General features: G+C 38.9%; 1 protein-coding gene and 1 long non-coding RNA gene across 6 annotated transcripts in view; one reads left to right on the top strand and one right to left on the bottom strand.

The window, feature by feature from the left end:
* LOC147365850 (uncharacterized) overlaps positions 1 to 18,564 on the top strand; it is a 41,293-nt gene extending 22,729 nt beyond the window's left edge. For 4 of the 5 annotated variants that reach the window (XR_015132911.1, XR_015132908.1, XR_015132907.1 and 1 more), the window contains one exon: positions 28 to 1,109. This is a non-coding gene — a long non-coding RNA (uncharacterized LOC147365850). Of the gene's footprint in view, positions 1 to 27; positions 1,110 to 18,175 lie in introns of those variants that run through there. The other variant, XR_015132910.1, reaches the window with a different exon arrangement.
* The window catches only part of AK9 (adenylate kinase 9), a 118,391-nt gene that overhangs the window by 18,466 nt on the left and 80,701 nt on the right, over positions 1 to 19,224 (bottom strand). Inside the window, exons 29-32 of the mRNA XM_086317381.1 lie at positions 18,090 to 18,309; positions 10,603 to 10,671; positions 3,343 to 3,549; positions 2,794 to 3,012 (exon numbers count right to left, since the gene is read on the bottom strand). Coding sequence (XP_086173507.1) covers positions 2,794 to 3,012; positions 3,343 to 3,549; positions 10,603 to 10,671; positions 18,090 to 18,309 — 715 coding nt within the window. The remainder of the gene's footprint in view (positions 1 to 2,793; positions 3,013 to 3,342; positions 3,550 to 10,602; positions 10,672 to 18,089; positions 18,310 to 19,224) is intronic.

Raw genomic sequence — 19,224 nt, 5'->3', positions numbered from 1 at the left:
TCTACCATGTATCTTTCTCTTCTATAGGTCAGAATACCCAAGGTGTCATCAAATCTGAAACATCAAATTGTCAGGACCTGGAAAGATTCCCAACAGCCCTGAAAAATGATTATTTATATGCTTAAAGCCTTCCTATGACCATGCACTCATTTATTCACAAGACATTTTTGTGCAGTCCTAATTATGTTCAGACATGGGCCCTTGAATAGGGTTCGGACTTTGCCTGCTTCTTCCCCTCTCTTGCCCATCTCAAAGAGACAGTTAGGGTGTGACTGTGATTTTTCAAAAGCTTTCTAAATGATCCTGCTGCTACTGCTGCTAAGTCGCTTCAGTCGTGTCGACTCTGTGCGACCCCATAGATGGCAGCCCACCAGGCTCCTCCATCCATGGGATTTTCCAGGCAAGAACACTGGAGTGGGTTGTCATTGCCTTCTCCAATGCATGAAAGTGAAAAGTGAAAGCGAAGTCACTCAGTCCTGTCCGACTGTTAGCGACCCCATGGACTGCAGCCTACCAGGCTCCTCCATCCATGGGATTTTCCAGGCAAGAGTACTGGAGTGGGGTGCCATTGCCTTCTCCGCTAAATGATCCTAATACATGCTTAATTTTATCTGATTATTTATGGAGGGACTTGTCATAATGTTTCTATATTTTAGCATGATATTTAAAAAGATTTCTCTTGACACCCTTATGGTTAAGGTAAAGAAGATATTAATATAACAATTAAGTAAAACTGAAAATGACTGTATCAGTATCAACCAAGAAGGTTTCAAGTAATATGCATATTGCTCTATTTTGGATCCCTTCCTCCAAAATGTTTTTTATCAGTGACCAATAAGAGTAATACATATTAATAACAACATTGTTATTATAATGTTGTATGTATACTGTTATAATGTTATAATTTATACTATTGTATATTTTGTTATTATATATGTTATATATAAAACATATATAATATTTATATTATGTATATATTATATATATTGTTATTGTAATGTATTTATACTATTATAATGTATTTATACTATTATAATGTATGTATTTATACATACATACATGTAATTTATTTTACATGCATATTATGAAGTAAAAGTGAAAGTCACTCAGTCGTGTCCAACTCTTTGCAACCCCATGAACTATACAGTCCATGGAATTCTCTAGGCCAGAATACTAGAGTGGTTAACTTTTCCATTCTCCAGGTGATCTTTCCAACCCAGGGATCAAACCCAGGTCTCCTGCATTGCAGACGGATTCTTTACCAGCTGAGCCACAAGGGAAGCCCAAGAATACTGGAGTGGATAGCCTATCCCTTCTCCAGGGGATCTTCCCGACTCAGGAATAGAACTGGGGCCTCCTGCATTGCAGGTGGATTCTTTACCAACTGAACTACTTATACATATTTTATATATGTATTATTTATACACATAAATATGTATATTATATAATTTTATATACATATTATATACATATCTCCTGCAATACGGGAGACCTGGGTTCGATTCCTGGGTCAGGAAGATCCCCTGGAAAAGGAAATGGCAATCCACTCCAGTATTCTTGCCTGGAGAATCCCATGGACAAAGAAACCTAGCAGGCTATAGCCCATGGGTTCTCAAGAGTCAGACACAACTTAGCGACTCAACCACCAATATGTAATGAACATATATGAATAACAGCATTGCAGGCGGATTCTTTACCAGCTGAGCCACAAGGGAAGCCATTAATAATAACAGCTTATGTTAATTGAGCACTCACGAGAAACCACACATGGTTGCAAACACTTTCCAATAACTAACTGATTTAATAATTGTAATAATATTGTGAGGTAGGAACTATTCTTATTCCCATTGTGCAAATGGGAATGGCTCAGAGAGGTTCAGTAATTTGTCCAAGGTCACTCAGCTAGGAAGCCGTGGTTTTCAACTCACGCAGTCTGACTCCGGAAGCCATGTTTTCTCCGCTCTACTTCTGTGCTGCTTCACTGACGGAAATAGGAAGGTGCACTGGTCGAGAGGGTCGGTGTACCTTTACAAGGCATTTCTTTACTGTCTTTCTAGCACTTAATACAACCTGACTAGAACCTATTTGTTTACTCATGTATTGCCTGTTCATCCTCTCCAAACCAGCTATCATATAAAGCCCATGACAAAAGGAACCTTGCCTGTTTTGTTCACTGCTCTGCTCCCCGGGATTGGAACAGCAGCTAGAAGGTTCTTATTTAAAATTTGTTGAAAATCATCCCACATTTGAAGTCACTGAATTCCAATTACATCAAATATGTTTGTCCACACTACATAAAAATATTCTACTTGGCAGTAAGTTTGTGATGAACATTAAAGGCACATTTTGTTTGGTATCTCACACTTTCCAGAGGACTTCATATTCTTGCATTTGATCACATTGGCCTGATGGCATTCTCCCACTTTACAGGTGAGGAAACAGAATCAAAGAATTTAAATGGCTTGCCTAAAACTAAATAGCAAATTAGTGCTGAAGCTCAGCTCACTAGATGTCTAGTTTGAAAATATTGCTACTATGAACTTCCTCTGCTGCAGAGTTAGAACCAAGTTTGATCTGAATTATCTCTACAGAAATAGATGAAAGGAATTTAAACCCTTCAAGTACTTCTCCTACTTCAGAAAGGCAAAACAACAACACATATTTTTATAGCTATTTAAGAATACTGTATAATGGTTACAGTTTTTAAAAATTATCCGCTGTCTTCTTCTTAGACATACTTCAAAAAGAAACAAAAGAAGAAACGTGAATTTCAGATGCATTTGCTGATATTACCTTCACAGGGTCCCAGTAGCCGAATGAGCTTATATACTTGTAGGTAAAGCTGAGCATTTTCTGGGCAAGGCGTGATGATATTGGATAACATTTCTCAAAAATGCTTGCACGATTCTCTACTAGTGGTTTCAGTTTTGTATTCAATGTGTATTGGACAATGTGGATTTTCCGAGATCCATTAATGAGAATTACTGGTATCAAAAACTTCTCAAATTCTTCCTGATCAGAAAAATCATAAAACCAAATATTTTTAGTGGGAAGGAGGCTGGTAGTATTCAGTCACAGTGCATAGACTACTTCAGTCTAGAAAACAAATACTTTTAAACTTCCAGGTGACTCTGTGGTGGTAGCTAAAACTTTTGACCCTATGCGGTTTCCGTGTTGCCCTTGATTTATTAACTAGTTTTTATAATTGTAAGCGGTACTCAGGGACTTAACCCCTAAAAATATACATTTCTTTTGAAATGTTAAAAAGAAACCAAGGAATAAACCAAATTTCTTTTGTTTCCTTCTCACATGTTAATTTTTGAATTATGAAAAAGTCATAACCTGTATTATTTGTAAATTACTCATATCTGCTTCAAATTTTTCTCCGAGTTCACCCCTCAGGCGTTCGAGAGCATCAATTTCCTGCTCTTCCTCTTCCTCACTCATCACTTCCTCATCTTTTGGAAATTCATCTTCGAGAATGTTATCAATATCATCTTCATTGTTATCAGGTTCTTCCTCACTCATGTCTTCGTCTTCTCTAACAGTCTAAGGAAGAAAATATTCCCCTTTGTTATAAAACTGAAATATGGAACAAATGTCATGGCTAACTAACTGAAATAAGTGGATATTGGTTAGTGTGGTATGCAATATGCAACATTCATCAACTGATACAGTAAAATTTCAAATATCTGGTACCCAGAAATGTAATGCCTTCAAGACTAACACCACAGTGATCCCTAGATAAATACACAGACAAGATATTAGCTTCTAACAGTTAATGCTATGGTCGTCAGAACATTACGTGCTTTTCATGGTCTTCAGCAACAAAGTTCCATGCAACTCAAAGAGTATAAATCACTCCAACCTATGTTAGCTTGGACAAGATCAGTTTCCTCATCTATAAAACAGGAATAATGAAAGGACCTCCCTCACATGATTGTTGGCAGAGTTATATAAGTTCATATGTGCAAAGCCCTTAGAAAACTGTCTGGTAAGCATGCAAATGATAGCTATTATTCCTATTATTATGTTATAATAACTATTATATTATTGTCATTTTGTATAAAGCACTGTTCTAATAGAATAGTACATGCCCCTGAGGAGGCTGCAGCTTATCTGAGGACACAAGAATAACAGATAAATGATTATTAAAGACTGTGACAGGATATTGATACTAAGTGGTGTTGTATAGGCTTTAAGTGCTGTGGTTCAATTTGCATAAAACTGAATCCTATCCTATTGATTCTCCTGCACTGTCTCCTGGCATGTTGCCCTGAAGTAGTCCTTGTCCCACCCAACTGGAAAACTGCCTTCCAGTCAGAAACCTGGGAGTTACCTCTGCTCCTCACTCCCCATTATTGCACATCGCATTTCCAAGGACAGAATACTTAAGCTCTCTCCTCCTTTGCTCTGCTGTTTGCCCTCTCATTATCTCTTGCCTGCACTCTTCTGATTAATTTGATGTTTCCTAATCATTCGAACTAAAGAGCCTCTTGATGAAAGTGAAAGAGGAGAGTAAAAAAGTTGGCTTAAAGCTCAACATTCAGAAAACTAAGATCATGGCATCTGGTCCCATCACTTCATGCCATCACTTCATGGCAAATAGAAGGGAAACAATGGAAACAGTGAGAGCCTTTATTTTCTTGGACTCCAAAATCACTGCAGATGGTGACTGCAGAAATGAAATTAAAAGACGCTTGCTCCTTGGAAGAAAAGCTATGACCAATCTAGATAGCACATTAAAAAGCAGAGACATTACTTTGCCAAAAAAGATCCGTCTAGTCAAAGCTATGGTTTTTCTAGTAGTCATGTATGTATATGAGAATTGGACCATAAAGAAAGCTGAGTGCCGAAGAATTGATGCTTTTGAACTGCGATGTTGGAGAAGACTCTTTAGAGTCCCTAAGACTGCAAGGAGATCAAGCCAGTCCATCCTAAAGGAAATCAGTCTTGAATATTCATTGGAAGGACTCATGCTGAGGCTGAAACTCCAATACTTTGGCCACCTGATGGGAAGAACTGACTCATTGGAAAAGACCCCGATGCTGGGAAAGATTGAAGGCAGAAGGAGAAGGGGACAACAGAAGATGAGATGGTTGGATGGCATCACTGACTCAATAGACATGAATTTGAGCAAGCTCCGGGAGTTGGTGATGGACAGGGAAGCCTGGCATGCTGCAGTCCATGGGGTCGCAAAGAGTGGAACATGACTGAGCGACTGAACTGGACTGAACTGAATCTTTCTAACTGATGAGACCCTGCTTCCTTGAAAAGAGTCTGCAGCTGGGATTTGGACTTGTAAGGGCTGAGAGGAAGATGAAAAGATAAGGGCCCTTCCTTGCTCTGTGCCCAGGCTTTTCTCTCCCCAGAAGGAGAGACTTCTGTTGGGACTACAACAGATGTTTGGTGTTGGGACTGTGCTTCTCAGTTCTTGCTATTTTTTGTTTGAATTTTGAAGTCATTTGGTTCTCTGACTACTTTTTCCTTTTTCTTGTATTTTGACAATTTTTTTATGGTGAAATTTGATTTGCTAAGGAACATCGAAAGTACGGTGGGGTGAGTCCACACTGCCAGCTGGGACATCTTAGCTTCTGATGACCTGTGCTCACCTCGCCAGCTCTACCTAATAGGACTTCCAACTTGTTTGTGATAGAAAGCTCTGTCTTTTGTCACCTACAAAAGGTGACTTGGCACTTACCATCTACTTCTAAAAGGAGTAAATTATGAGCTGCTACAGCTGCTGATCTTCAACACCAGAAATGAGGCACTCTGTGCTTTGGAAAAAACTATCAGAACAGGTCTTCAGATAGTCAGATATATTCAGGAGGTGATTTTATGAGCCCAATTATTGCATTTCCTCATAATTAGAAAAACACTAAAATCCTTCATGGTGATGTCTGCTCCTTTTGACTAGTAGTAGCCATGAGACTAGCAGAACCTTCTGTAAAAATATGTGCTTTATTGCATGTACTCCCCCTTCACCAAAATCACATATATACTGGCCTTGCCCCTTACCTCTTTGGGGCAGTTTCTCAGAGTATCTGAGGCTATTCTCCTCATTTTGCCCTAAATACAACTTAACTCACAATTCTCATGTTGTGCAATTCTTTTGGAGTCAGCACTTTCAGTTGGAGCAAGCAGGGGGAGAGAGCCACAACCAGGGGACTGGAGAGTGAGAAAAAACTTTAGAGTTGAGAGAGCCAGCAAAGGATATACAAATCAGTTCACAAAGACTATCCAAGTCTCTGGCTAATCTCTGAAAACCCCACACATATTGGCTGTTTACAACAGTATAAACAGAACTGCTGCCCATTCGTAGGCATGACAGAGTTTGCAGGTTTAGTCTCGCCAAGTTAATTGTCTGCTGGAACAATAACACCATCCCTCTTTGAAGGCATACAACAGAATCCAGAATCCCCACCATATAACATTCACAATTCTAGGATATAATCCAAAATTACTGAAACTATAAAGGCTCATGAGATGTGACCCATTCTCATAAGAAAGATAATCATTAAATACTCAGTTCAGGAGCTAGAGTTACCAGCTGAGAACTTTATCACAGTTAGAGTTACCAGCTGAGAACTTTATCACAGTTATTATCACTGGGATCAATGAGGAAAAGGAAAAAGAAGTGAAAATATAGGAAATTTTATGATGGAAATAAAAAAATATAAAAACAAACCAAATTGAAAGTTTAGAAATAAAAACAACAATATTTGAAGTTTTTAAAAACATTGGGTAGGCTTAATACATGAACCGTGAACTTCCAGATGTTCAACCTGGTTTTAGAAAAGGCAGAGGAACCAGAGATCAAATTGCAAACATCCGCTGGATCGTGGAAAAAGCAAGAGAGTTCCAGAAAAACATCTATTTCTGCTTTATTGACTATGCCAAAGCCTTTGACTGTGTGGATCACAATCAACTGTGGAACATTCTTCAAGAGATGGGAATACCAGACCACCTGACCTGCCTCTTGAGAAATTTGTATGCAGGTCAGGAAGCAACAGTTAGAACTGGACATGGAACAACAGACTGGTTCCAAATAGGAAAAGGAGTACGTCAAGGCTGTATATTGTCACCCTGCTTATTTAACTTCTATGCAGAGTACATCATGAGAAATGCTGGGCTGGAGGAAGCACAAGCTGGAATTAAGATTGCTGGGAGAAATATCAATAACCTCAGGTATGCAGATGACACCACCCTTATGGCAGAAAGTGAAGAGGAACTCAAAAGCCTCTTGATGAAAGTGAAAGAGGAGAGTGAAAAGTTGGCCTAAAGCTCAACATTCAGAAAACGAAGATCATGGCATCTGGTCCCATCACTTCATGGGAACTAGATGGCGAAACAGTGGAAACAGTGTCAGACTATATTTTGGGCTCCAAAATCACTGCAGATGGTGATTGCAGCCATGAAATTAAAAGACGCTTACTCCTTGGAAGAAAAGTTGTGACCAACCTAGATAGCATATTGAAAAGCAGAGACATTATTTTGCCAACAAGGTCTGTCTAGTCAAGGCTATGGTTTTTCCAGTGGTCATGTGTGGATGTGAGAGTTGGACTGTGAAGAAAGCTGAGCACTGAAGAATTGATGCTTTTGAACTGTGGTGTTGGAGAAGACTCTTTTGAGAGTCCCTTGGACTGCAAGGAGATCCAACCAGTCCATTCTGAAGGAGATCAGCCCTGGGTGTTCTTTGGAAGGAATGATGCTAAAGCTGAAACTCCAGTACTTTGGCCACCTCATGCGAAGAGTTGACTCATTGGAAAAGACCCTGATGCTGGGAGGGATTGGGGCAGGAGGAGAAGGGGACGACAGAGGATGAGATGGTTGGATAGCATCACCAACTTGATGGACGTGAGTTTGAGTGAACTCCGGGAGTTGGTGATGGACAGGGAGGCCTGGCGTGCTGCAATTCATGGGGTCGCAGAGTCAGACACGACTAAGCGACTGAACTGAACTGAACTGATAAATATTTTAGACAAAGAAATGAGTGTTTCAATCCTTCTTCTGCATAGTTTTGACTTACAGTTAAGTTTTACTGTATCAACAGTCTTCTGTACAACATAAGCATATTGGCGGGGGGCGGGGGGCAGGGATACATGGTTGCACGTGCAGCAAGTCATATTTTCTGTTATTTCTCTTTTCTCCTTCCCTTTCTTGACTATTTTTGAACAGATGGAAATCAGATTACAGGAGGGTCAGCCCTGAGAAGATATTATAAGGGTGCTGAAGCCAGAAGGAAATGGGAGAAGGCAGGGACTATCTTATCTTTTGTCTTGGTTACCCGGGCACTGGTAAGCTGATTATATAAACAGGAGCTTTAAGTCCTTTACAGAACAAGCTTCTCTACTCTGCCTCCTCTTTAACTTTGGCACCTCTGAGTTGCTTGGCTGTAGCATTTGGGTCAGGTAGGTCAACTTGGGACTAGCTCCTCTCTAAATAAAACAAAATCCATGATCTTCAAGGTTTCTCTTTTTTTAAAAAACCAGCAGATGGAAAAGAGGAACCATATTGAACATTCTGCAGAGTATGTGACTCTGTCCACAGGCTCTGCCTCATTCCATTCTTTATCTCAATGAAAGCATTTTAGCTCCAGCACAACTTTACAGTGTGTGTGTGTGTGTATGTGTGTTAGTCACTCAGTCATGTCTGACTGTTTGTAACCCCACAGACTGTAGCTCACCAGGCTCCTCTGTCCATGGGATTCTCCAGGCAAGAATACTGGAATGGGTAGCCATGCCCTTCTCCAGGGGATCTTCCCAGCCCATGGATCAAACTTGGGTCTCCTGCTCTGCAGGTGGATTCTTTACTATCTGAGCCACCAGAGAAGACCACAACTTCATAAGCTCTCGGTCTAGACCTTATTCCCATTCTCTCAGCCTATCTCCCTGTGACTTGGACTGAAGTGTGAAAAGCACAAAAAATCCGCGAGAAACATAATTTAATGTAGTATTATTATATTTTGTATTAGATTGTTTAAACATCTTTAGTGATTTCCTTTCCTTTAAAAGTGTTCATTTTTCTTATCATAAAAATAATAAAAGTTCATTGTAAGCAGTTATAAAATACCAGAAGTATAAAAAATGATACATAATCTAAGTACTAGTACATACACTTGATATTTGCTTCAAGACTTCTATGCATCATTTTGATGCTCAATATCACGAATTATTAGAGAAATGCAAATCAAAACTACAATGAGGTATCACCTCAAAACAGGCAGAATGTGCTGTGCTGTGCTTAGTCGCATCCGACTTTGCAACCTCCATGGACTGTAGCCTCCTTGGCTCCTCTGTCCATGGGGATTCTCCATGCAAGAATACTGGAGTGGGTTGCCATGCCCTCTTCCAGGGGATCTTCCCAACCCAGGGATTGAACCCAGGTCTCCCGCATTGCAGGTAGATTCTTTACCATCTGAGCCACCAGGGAAGCCCCAGAATACTGGAGTGGGTAGCCTATCCCTTCTAAAGGGTATCTTCCTGACCCAGGTATTGAACTGGGGTCTCTTGCACTACAGGCAGATTCTTTACCAGCTGAGCTACCAGGGAAGCCCCAGTCAGAATGGCCATCATCAAAAAGTCTACAAACAATAAATGCTAGACAGGGTGTGGAGAAAAGGGGACCCTCCTACACTGTTGGTAGGAATGTAAATTGGTACAACTACTATGGAGAACAAAATGGAGGTGCCTTAAAAAGCTGAAAATAGAACTACCATATGACCCAGCAATCCCACTCCTTGGCATATAGCTGGAGAAAACCAAAATTTAAAAAGCTACATGCACCCTAGTGTTCACTGCAGTGCAATTTACAATAGCCAAGGCGTGGAAGCAACCTAATCGTCCATCGACAGATGAATGGATAAAGAAAATATGGTGCATAAATACAGTAGAATATTACTCAGCCATAAAAAAGAATGAAATAATGCCATTTGCAGCAACATAGATGGACCTAGAGATGATCACATTAAGTGAAGTAAATCAGAGAAAGATAAACATCATATCATTTATATGTGGAATCTAAAAAGTGATACAACTGAACTTTACAAAACAGAAAAGACTCACAGACTTAGGAAACAAACTTATGGTTACCAAAGGAGAAAGGTCAGAGGAGGGATAAATTAGGAGGTTGGGATTAACAGATACATACTATTATATATAAGATAGATAATCAACAAGGGCCTACTATATAGCACAGGAAACTCTACTCAATACTCTGTAATAAACTATATGGGAAAAGAATCTGAAAAGCAATAGGTATATGTATATGTGTATCTGAATCACTTTGCTGTATACCTGATATTAACATAACACTGTAAATCAACTGCACTCCAATATAAAATAAAAATTAAAAAAGACTACTGTGCATCTTTTCATTTTATATGCTTGAGATTTTATATATATATATGTGTAAAATATATATTATATATATGTAAAATATATATTATATATATGTAAAATATATATTATATATATGTAAAATATATATTATATATATGTAAAATATATATTATATATATGTAAAATATATTTTTTATATATGTGTGGGTGTGTGTGTATGTGTCCATTTTATTTTTTGAAAAAAGCAATTTTATTTACTTACCACCCCTCCTTTCCTCCTTTTTTCTCTCTCTGTTATAAGTTCAGCCCTTCTTTTAGCAATCATATCATCCTGTTAAAGAAAGAAGCATTAAAAATGTCAACAGATAATAATAAAATTACTTTCTATGTATTAATATTTTTTCCCAAATGGGAATAATATTTGGTCAGAGGATACTTTCCAGAAAAGATTGTGATGGTGATAATTATGTCACATGTATCTTTGGACTTCTGGCCCTCTTGATCAGCTGTTTCCCTCCAGAGGTATAAGTGGCACTTGGGATCAGTCAGTTTTTCTTCAAACTTTAGAATCCCTTTTCAAAATGTATTACTTATTTGTTTGCTTTGGTGGAGAGGTGGATTTTGCACATGGAGAAATAGGGAGGCTATTTGTTGAAAATGTCTGATAATTTTTCATCATATTATTAAGATGTAATTGTCTAAAGAACCCTAAAAGCACACATATACATGAGGAAAGCATTTGTACTTTGGATACTTTCACACGTATGGTATATGGGTAGTCCTCTAGTTTTTTCGCGGCCTCTAAATCTAACGCAATGAATGGGTCCTCTGATGTGACCTTAAGGTTTGCATGAAAGCTAATCAGCTACCCTTGGGTTCTGGGGCTCATTGGTTCACGACTCTTGAAATTGCAGTCCCTTTAAATACTCAGAGATCAGAGAGGTGCCTTAAAGACATGCCCTGGGGGCTCTGGTCTAGGCCAGTAGCACCCTGCTCCTTTTATCTGGCAGTTACTGAGTATACATCCCAGATAACGTATGTTTGCTTGACATTCAAGAAAGAATTATAAAATCAAATGAAATAAAATTAATTTCATATATGAATCCCAGAGAGATTCTGTAGCTTTTCAGAAGGTGAGGATTATAAAAACTCTAATTTCCTTTTTTTAAACCAAAGTTTTACCATAGGTACTTTAACTGTAAAGCTATAAAAATAGTCCCTTTTGCCTGAGTTGTGGGTGTGAAAAGAAAGGAGCAAATGCACAAGGTTATGAACTAGCTCCAGAAATCTGTTCTTTCCTGTTACACATGCCCTACAAATTTTAGGGCAAGTGATGGCTAGGATGGGGCTTGATTGCTTTACAGCTGCTCTGTCCAATATGGCAGTTACTAGCCATCTGAAAAGGATTTAAGGCAAAAGGACAAGGGGGTGGCAGAGGATGAGATGGTTAGATAGCATCACTAACTCAATGCACATGAATATGGGCAAACTTTGGTATGCCCTCTGCTTTCTTTTCCATTCTCATGCTTACAGAGCCTCTTGCCTAGCAGACAGTTGGGCCCATTTTCTTTAGAGATCAGCAGCAGAAAAGTGAAGGATGTCACACAGCAGAGTGTGAAGCTTGGTGTCTCTCCATATCTCCCTCCTTACTTTCATAGTACTTGGAAGACTGAGAGCTGGGCTTGCTTTGATTGTGCTGGCCACAGATGACCTGGGACAGGCAATACTTTTTTTGGCTTCACAGGATCTTAGTTGCTATACACAGGATCTTCCGTCTTTATTGTGACACGTGAACTCTTAGTTGTAGCATGTGGGTTCCAGTTCCCTGATCAGAGATCCAACCTGGGCCCCCTGCATTGGGAGCATGGAGTCTTAGCCACTGGATCACCAGGTCCATGTTCCAGGGCATGCAATCTTAGTTCCAGGGCATGCAGTCTTAGTGTGGTGGTGCAAAGGGATGGATGGAAATGCCTTTAGAGGGATTTCCTCCAACTAAGTCCAAGATGAAAAGAATTCGACAACTGTGTCTGAGCAGTGAAAGAAGATCTTCATGGTTTTAACACATGATACATTAATGAGTACTGAGTTGTGATAATGAATCCAATAATTTAAGTCATTGTATCTCAGAATTGGAATTAACTGATTAGCTCTTTGACACTAGAGAGCTTTCTTCCATATTCTCCCTACCAAATGTCTACTTAGCCTATGCTTATCTGCCTTCGATAAGTAGCTCACTGCCTTCGGTCTTTGTTCTTTTGGAAAGTCTTACTAGTACTGAAATACATCTTCCTGTACCTTTCTCCTACCAATGGTGTTTCTTTTGCCCATGGCCACATGGAACACAACAATTTCTCTTCAGCATAAAAGACTATCACATAATTTACCACTGCTCTCATGCCTTATCTTGGTCTTCCTAGTTCCAGACTTGAAAGCTCCATTCATTCTACTCAATCCAGAAGAGAAGCGAAAAGCAAAGGAGAAAAGGAAAGATATAAACATCTGAATGCAGAGTTCCAAAGAATAGCAAGAAGAGATAAGAAAGCCTTCTTCAGTGATCAGTGCAAAGAAATAGAGGGAAACAACAGAATGGGAAAGACTAGAGATCTCTTCAAGAAAAGCAGAGATACCAAAGGAACATTTCATGCAAAGATGGGCTTGATAAAGGACAGAAATGGTATGGACCTAACAGAAGCAGAAGATATTAAGAAGAGGTGGCAAGAATACACAGAAGAACTGTACAAAAAAGATCTTCACAACCCAGATAATCACAATGGTGTGATCACTGACCTAGAGCCAGACATCCTGGAATGTGAAGTCAAGTGGGCCTTAGAAAGCATCACTATGAACAAAGCTAGTGGAGGTGATGGAATTCCAGTTGAGCTATTCCAAATCCTGAAAGATGATGCTGTGAAAGTGCTGCACTCAATATGCCAGCAAATTTGGAAAACTCAGCAGTGGCCCCAGGACTGGAAAAGGTCAGTGTTCATTCCAATCCCAAAGAAAGGCAATGTCAAAGAATGCTCAAACTACTGCACTATTGCACTCATCTCACACGCTAGTAAAGTAATGCTCAAAATTCTCCAAGCCAGGCTTCAGCAATATGTGAACCGTGAACTTCCTGATGTTCAAGCTGGTTTTAGAAAAGGCAGAGGAACCAGAGATCAAATTGCAAACATCCACTGGATCATGGAAAAAGCAAGAGAGTTCCAGAAAAACATCTATTTCTGCTTTATTGACTATGCCAAAGCCTTTGACTGTGTGGATCACAATAAACTATGGAACATTCTAAAAGAGATGGGAATACCAGACCACCTGACCTGCCTCTTGAGAAATTTGTATGCAGGTCAGGAAGCAACAGTTAGAACTGGACATGGAACAACAAACTGGTTCCAAATAGGAAAAGGAGTATGTCAAGGCTGTATATTGTCACCCTGCTTATTTAACTTATATGCAGAGTACATCATGAGAAATGCTGGATTGGAAGAAACACAAGCTGGAATCAAGATTGCTGGGAGAAATATCAATAACCTCAGATATGCAGATGATACCACCCTTATGCCAGAAAGTGAAGAGGAACTCAAAAGCCTCTTGATGAAAGTGAAAGTGGAGAGTGAAAAAGTTGGCTTAAAGCTCAACATTCAGAAAACGAAGATCATGGCATCTGGTCCCATCACTTCATGGGAACTAGATGGGGAAACAGTGGAAACAGTGTCAGACTTTATTTTTCTGGGCTCCAAAATGACTACAGATGGTGATTGCAGCCATGAAATTAAAAGACGCTTACTCCTTGGAAGGGAAGTATGACCAACGTAGATAGCATATTCAAAAGCAGCGCCATTACTTTGCCAACAAAGGTTCGTCTAGTCAAGGCTATGGTTTTTCCTGTGGTCATGTATGGATGTGAGAGTTGGACTGTGAAGAAAGCTGAGCGTCGAAGAATTGATGCTTTTGAACTGTGGTGTTGGAGAAGACTCCTGAGAGTCTCTTGGACTGCAAGGAGATCCAACCAGTCCATTCTGAAGGAGATCAGCCCTGGGTGTTCTTTGGAAGGAATGATGCTAAAGCTGAAACTCCAGTACTTTGGCCACCTCATGTGAAGAGTTGACTCATTGGAAAAGACTCTGATGCTGGGAGGGATTGGGGGCAAGAGGAGAAGGGGACGACAGAGGATGAGATGGCTGGATGGGATCACTGACTCGATGGACATGAGTCTCAGTGAACTCCGGGTGTTGGTGATGGACAGGGAGGCCTGGCGTGCTGCGATTCATGGGGTCGCAAAGAGTTGGACACGACTGAGCAACTGATCTGATCTGATCTGATCAAGACATGTCATATAAATGGAATGAATCATAGAGTACATATAATACTATTTTCTTTGCCTGGTTTCTTTCACTTAGCATAATGATCTTTTGTAGGGAGTATCAATAGTTCATTCCTTTCAAATACTGAGTACTACTCCGTTATATGAATATACTATATATTTATTATTTTCTCAGCTTTGTAAAAATGAGAGATATTTAACGTGTATGTCATTAAGATTTGATGTACGTGTACATTGTGAAAGGACTCTTCCCCCATTTGGTTAAGTAACACATCCATCACCTCACATACGTATCCTGTGTGTATGACAACATTTAAGTTCTACTCTTTTGCCAAATTTCAATTATACAGTACAATATTATCAACTATAGTCATCATGTTATACATTAGATCCTCAGGCCTTAATCGTATTATAATTGAACTTTTTTATATCATCTTACCAACCTCTCCCCATTTCCCACACCCCCCAGCCCATGGCAACCACTTGTATACTTTCTGTTTCTATGAGTTTGATTATTTTTTTCCCAGATTTTACATACAAGTGATAGCTTGCAGTATTTGTCTTTCTCTGTCTGGCTTGTTTAACTTGGGATAATGCCCTCAAGCTTCACCTGTGTTGTTGCAAATGGCAGGATCTCCTTCCTTCCCATGGCTGAACAATGTCCCATTGTATATATACCTACCCCACATCTTCTTTGTCCATTCATCTGTTGACAGACACAGGTTGTTTCTATACCTTGACTATCGTGAATAATGCTGCTATGAACACGGGAGAAGAGATATCTCTTTGAGATAATGACTTTGTTTCCTTTGGATACATATACCCAGAAGTGGGATTCCTGAATCATATGGTAATTCTATTTTTTAATTACTTGAGGAACCTCCATACTGATTTCCATAGTGGCTGTACTAGTTGACATTCCTATCAACAGTGTACAAGGGTTCCTTTTTCTCCACATCCTCATCAGCATTTATCTCTGTTCTCTTTTTTTATTTAGACATCCTAACGGGTGTGAGAGGTGATATCTCATTGTGATTTTGATCTGCATTTATCTTATGATTACTGGTGTTGAGCACCTTTTCATGTCTCTGTTGGTCATGCCTTCTTTGGAAAAATGTTTATTCAGTTCATCTGCCCACTTAAAAAATTAGATTGCTTGTTTTTTTTTTTTTCCTCTCTCAACTCCCTCTTCCCTATTCCCTTCCCACAATTTACTCTTCTCTATTTCCCTTATTACAACTGAATATAATACTACACTTTATTTATTACTTATCTGTCTCTCATTGAAATGGTATTGCCACAAACACAGAATTTTTGTCTGTTTTGTCTACTGTTATTTATCTCCAGCCTGACACATAATAAGTGTTCCATAGTATGTGTTCAATGAATGAATAAATGAACATATATTGAGTACTTACTATGCACTGAATATTATATAAGTCCTTCACATAGATTTTTTCTGTTTAAACTTTTTATTCTGTACTAGTGTATAGCCGATTAACAATGCTGTGACGGTTTCAGCAAAGGGATGGAGCTGTACATATACATGTACCCATCCTCCCCCAAGCTCTCCTCCTATCCAGGCTTCCACATAACATTGAGCAGAGTTCCATGTAATTGTTTGGTTTTTTGATACTGAGTGGTGTGAGTTCTTTATGTCTTTTGGACTTTAACCCCTTATCAGGTATATGATTTGCAAATATTTTCTCCTATTCCCTAGACTGTCTTTTATTTTGTTGATGGTTTCTTTTGCTTGGAAGAAGATTTTTTTAGTTTGATGTAGTCCCACTTACTTATTTTTGCTTTTGGTGTCAAATAAAAGACATTATTGCCAATATTGATGTGAAGGAGCTTACCCCTTTTTGTTATAGGAGTTTTAGGGTTTCAGGGCTTGTGTTTCAAGTCTTTGACCTACTTTGAGTAGATTTTTGTGTATGTTATAAGATAGGTGTCCAGTTTTATTCTTCTGCATGTGGCTGTACAGTTTTCCCAATGCCATGTATTGAAGAGACTGTCTGTTCTCCACGTGCATTCTTGGCTAGTTTGTCATGAATTATGGGATTATTTCTGTGCTTTCTACTCTGTTTCACTGATTTATGCATCTAGAGTCTGCTATTGAACCCCTCTGCTGAATTTTTTAGTTTGGTTACTCTATTCTTCAGCTCTATGACTTCTGTTTGGTACTTTTATTTTCTGTTTGTTGAAGTTTTCACTTTGTTTATGCATTGTTCTCCTGACGTTGGTGAACATACTTATGACCATTATTTCTAACTATATATCAGATAAATCACTTATCTTTGTTTCAATAAGGTTTGTTTCTGGAGTTTTATCTTGTTCCTCTGTTCAAAATATATTCCTCTGTTCCTTCATTTTCTTTGACTCTATGTGTTGGTTTCTGCACATTAGATAAAGCAGCCACCTCTCCCAGTCTTGACTGGGGGTTTGTGTAGAAGATGAATACAGCTCAGGTTGGCCTGAGGTCCTGGCCATCTCTCAAGCCTTTGTGCTTGTGTAAGACATTTTCTTGGTTTTCAGTGGCTCCCGTAGTTAAGGGTGTGCCATGACCTATCAGTGTCCCAAACGGAGAATCACAGTCATTACAGATTGATAGGAAGCTAAGACCTTCAGGTAGCAGCTGTTTTGATGTATTAATAGGTGATGTGGGTATTTTCTCAATTACCCAATGTGCAGGAATCTAGCTTCTCCTAGACTAGTTTCTCCAGCTAGTTTCTGCATTTCTTTCAGAGTAGACTGAGTTCAGAAGACTCATGTATTGCCACCTTGAGCTGTAACAAGGGAACCTATCTGGATATTTGTCACATTTTGTATATCCATTCATCAGTTGATGGACATTGAGTTGTTTCCACTTATTGGCTATCATGAACAATGCTGTGTGAACTTTCACAAACACATTTTTACATGGTCTGCTTTCATTTTCGTTAGATTCCTAGGAGTGCAATTACATAGGTTCACTATAACACTTTTGAACATTTTATGGAAACTTCTCAGAATACAGTTTAGGAAAAGATATTTTAAGCTAATACCTGGATTTATTTTACTATGGGCTAAAATGACCTTGATGGTTGGTGTTGGAGCTAGTGAAAGTCAATGAAAACTTTGAGTTTCAAGGTTTGCTCTACTTGCTGCCTCGTCCACTGTGCTCCCATGTCTAGTACAAGGATACTTTGGTGCAGCCACTATCTTTAATTTTGTTTGCCTTGAAGAGAGAAGCATTAACATGCAGATAATCACAAAGGCCTCAAATAATTCTTAACTCTTTCATGATAAATTGTTAAAATTTGATGAAAATAGTTTGCATACTGAATGTGGTATTAAAATCAGAAAACTACATTTTTGTAAAGGTCACTTTATAAATTGGATAGTTGCTGAACACATTTACCCTCATGCTTTTTCAAATGGATACATACCTTGATTTTTGCCTTCATTTCTTTGATGAGTTTTTTCCTTTCTAATTTCTTCTTTTGTTTTGCTTTCCACTTTCCAATTTGGACAGGAAGGAGGCGATCAGAAATATCTTGATCATCAACTTGTATAAACACAGCAGCATCTGGGAAAAGCCCATGTTCCCCCAGGAACTGGACCTCATCTGGATACCGCGGGAAACCGTCTAATACAAAACCTGTAGAACTATGTAGAAATTTCATAACTTACTTTATTTGCTTAAACTATTCTATTATAAATATTGATTTAAAAATGAAAAAAAAGTACTGCTAAATCTCAACTTTATATTAGATGTCCAATGAAACTTTTAAAAAGTTTGAATAGTTTATTGTAGTATCTTTTATTTCTTTTAATATTTCTACTTGTATAAACATGCTGCTTCTTCTCCCAAATGTATCAAATTAGATTAAAGTTATAATATTTGATATTTATAGTATAAAATTGTAGTCAATCAGTTTATAGACAATTACTGTTAAATACAAGTTTACTAAAAGTTGTGAGAAGATCACAGGAAAGGAGAAGGTAAGTTCTCTGCTTGGGGTGAGTGCCCATCCTAATGATGGTGTCACCCTTTATGTAAAGAGTTTGTTTGGCTGCCTCCCTACCCCCACCCCTCTTTACTGAGAATCCTTTTAGTCATTTTTCTCCTAATGATGTTCCTCTTCCCTCCCTCTTTTTGTAAACAGTGACAATTATTAATGTTTTCGTGGCTCGTATGTGTAGGATGATTATATTCAAATAGGATCATCAAACTTGCCCAAGTATGATAAAACTTTAAGAATCATGAAAATAACTTGGAATGTTAACACATTTTCATTAGGGAATATTTATAATACAATCAGGCTTGGAGAGGGCTTCCCTGGTGGCACAGTGGGAAAGAATCTGCTTGCTAATGCCAGAGATGCAGGAAACATGGGTTCAATCCTTGGGTCAGGGATATCTCCTAGAGGAGGAAATAGCAGTCCACTCCAGTATTCTTGCCTGGATAATCCCATGGACCGAGGAGCTTGGCGGGCTACAGTCCATGGGGTCACAAAGAGTCGGACACAAATGAGTACTGAAAACATACCCAGGCTTGGAGAACTTGGCTTGGTTTAGTTT

The sequence above is a fragment of the Bos grunniens genome, chromosome 9, assembly GCF_055505025.1.
Source record: "Bos grunniens cultivar Pamir isolate PY7600 chromosome 9, Bosgru_T2T1.0, whole genome shotgun sequence".
NCBI classification, from domain to species: Eukaryota; Metazoa; Chordata; class Mammalia; order Artiodactyla; family Bovidae; genus Bos; species Bos grunniens.
The sequence above is the reverse complement of the archived record's forward strand: the minus strand, read 5'-3'. Positions and strand labels throughout refer to the sequence as shown.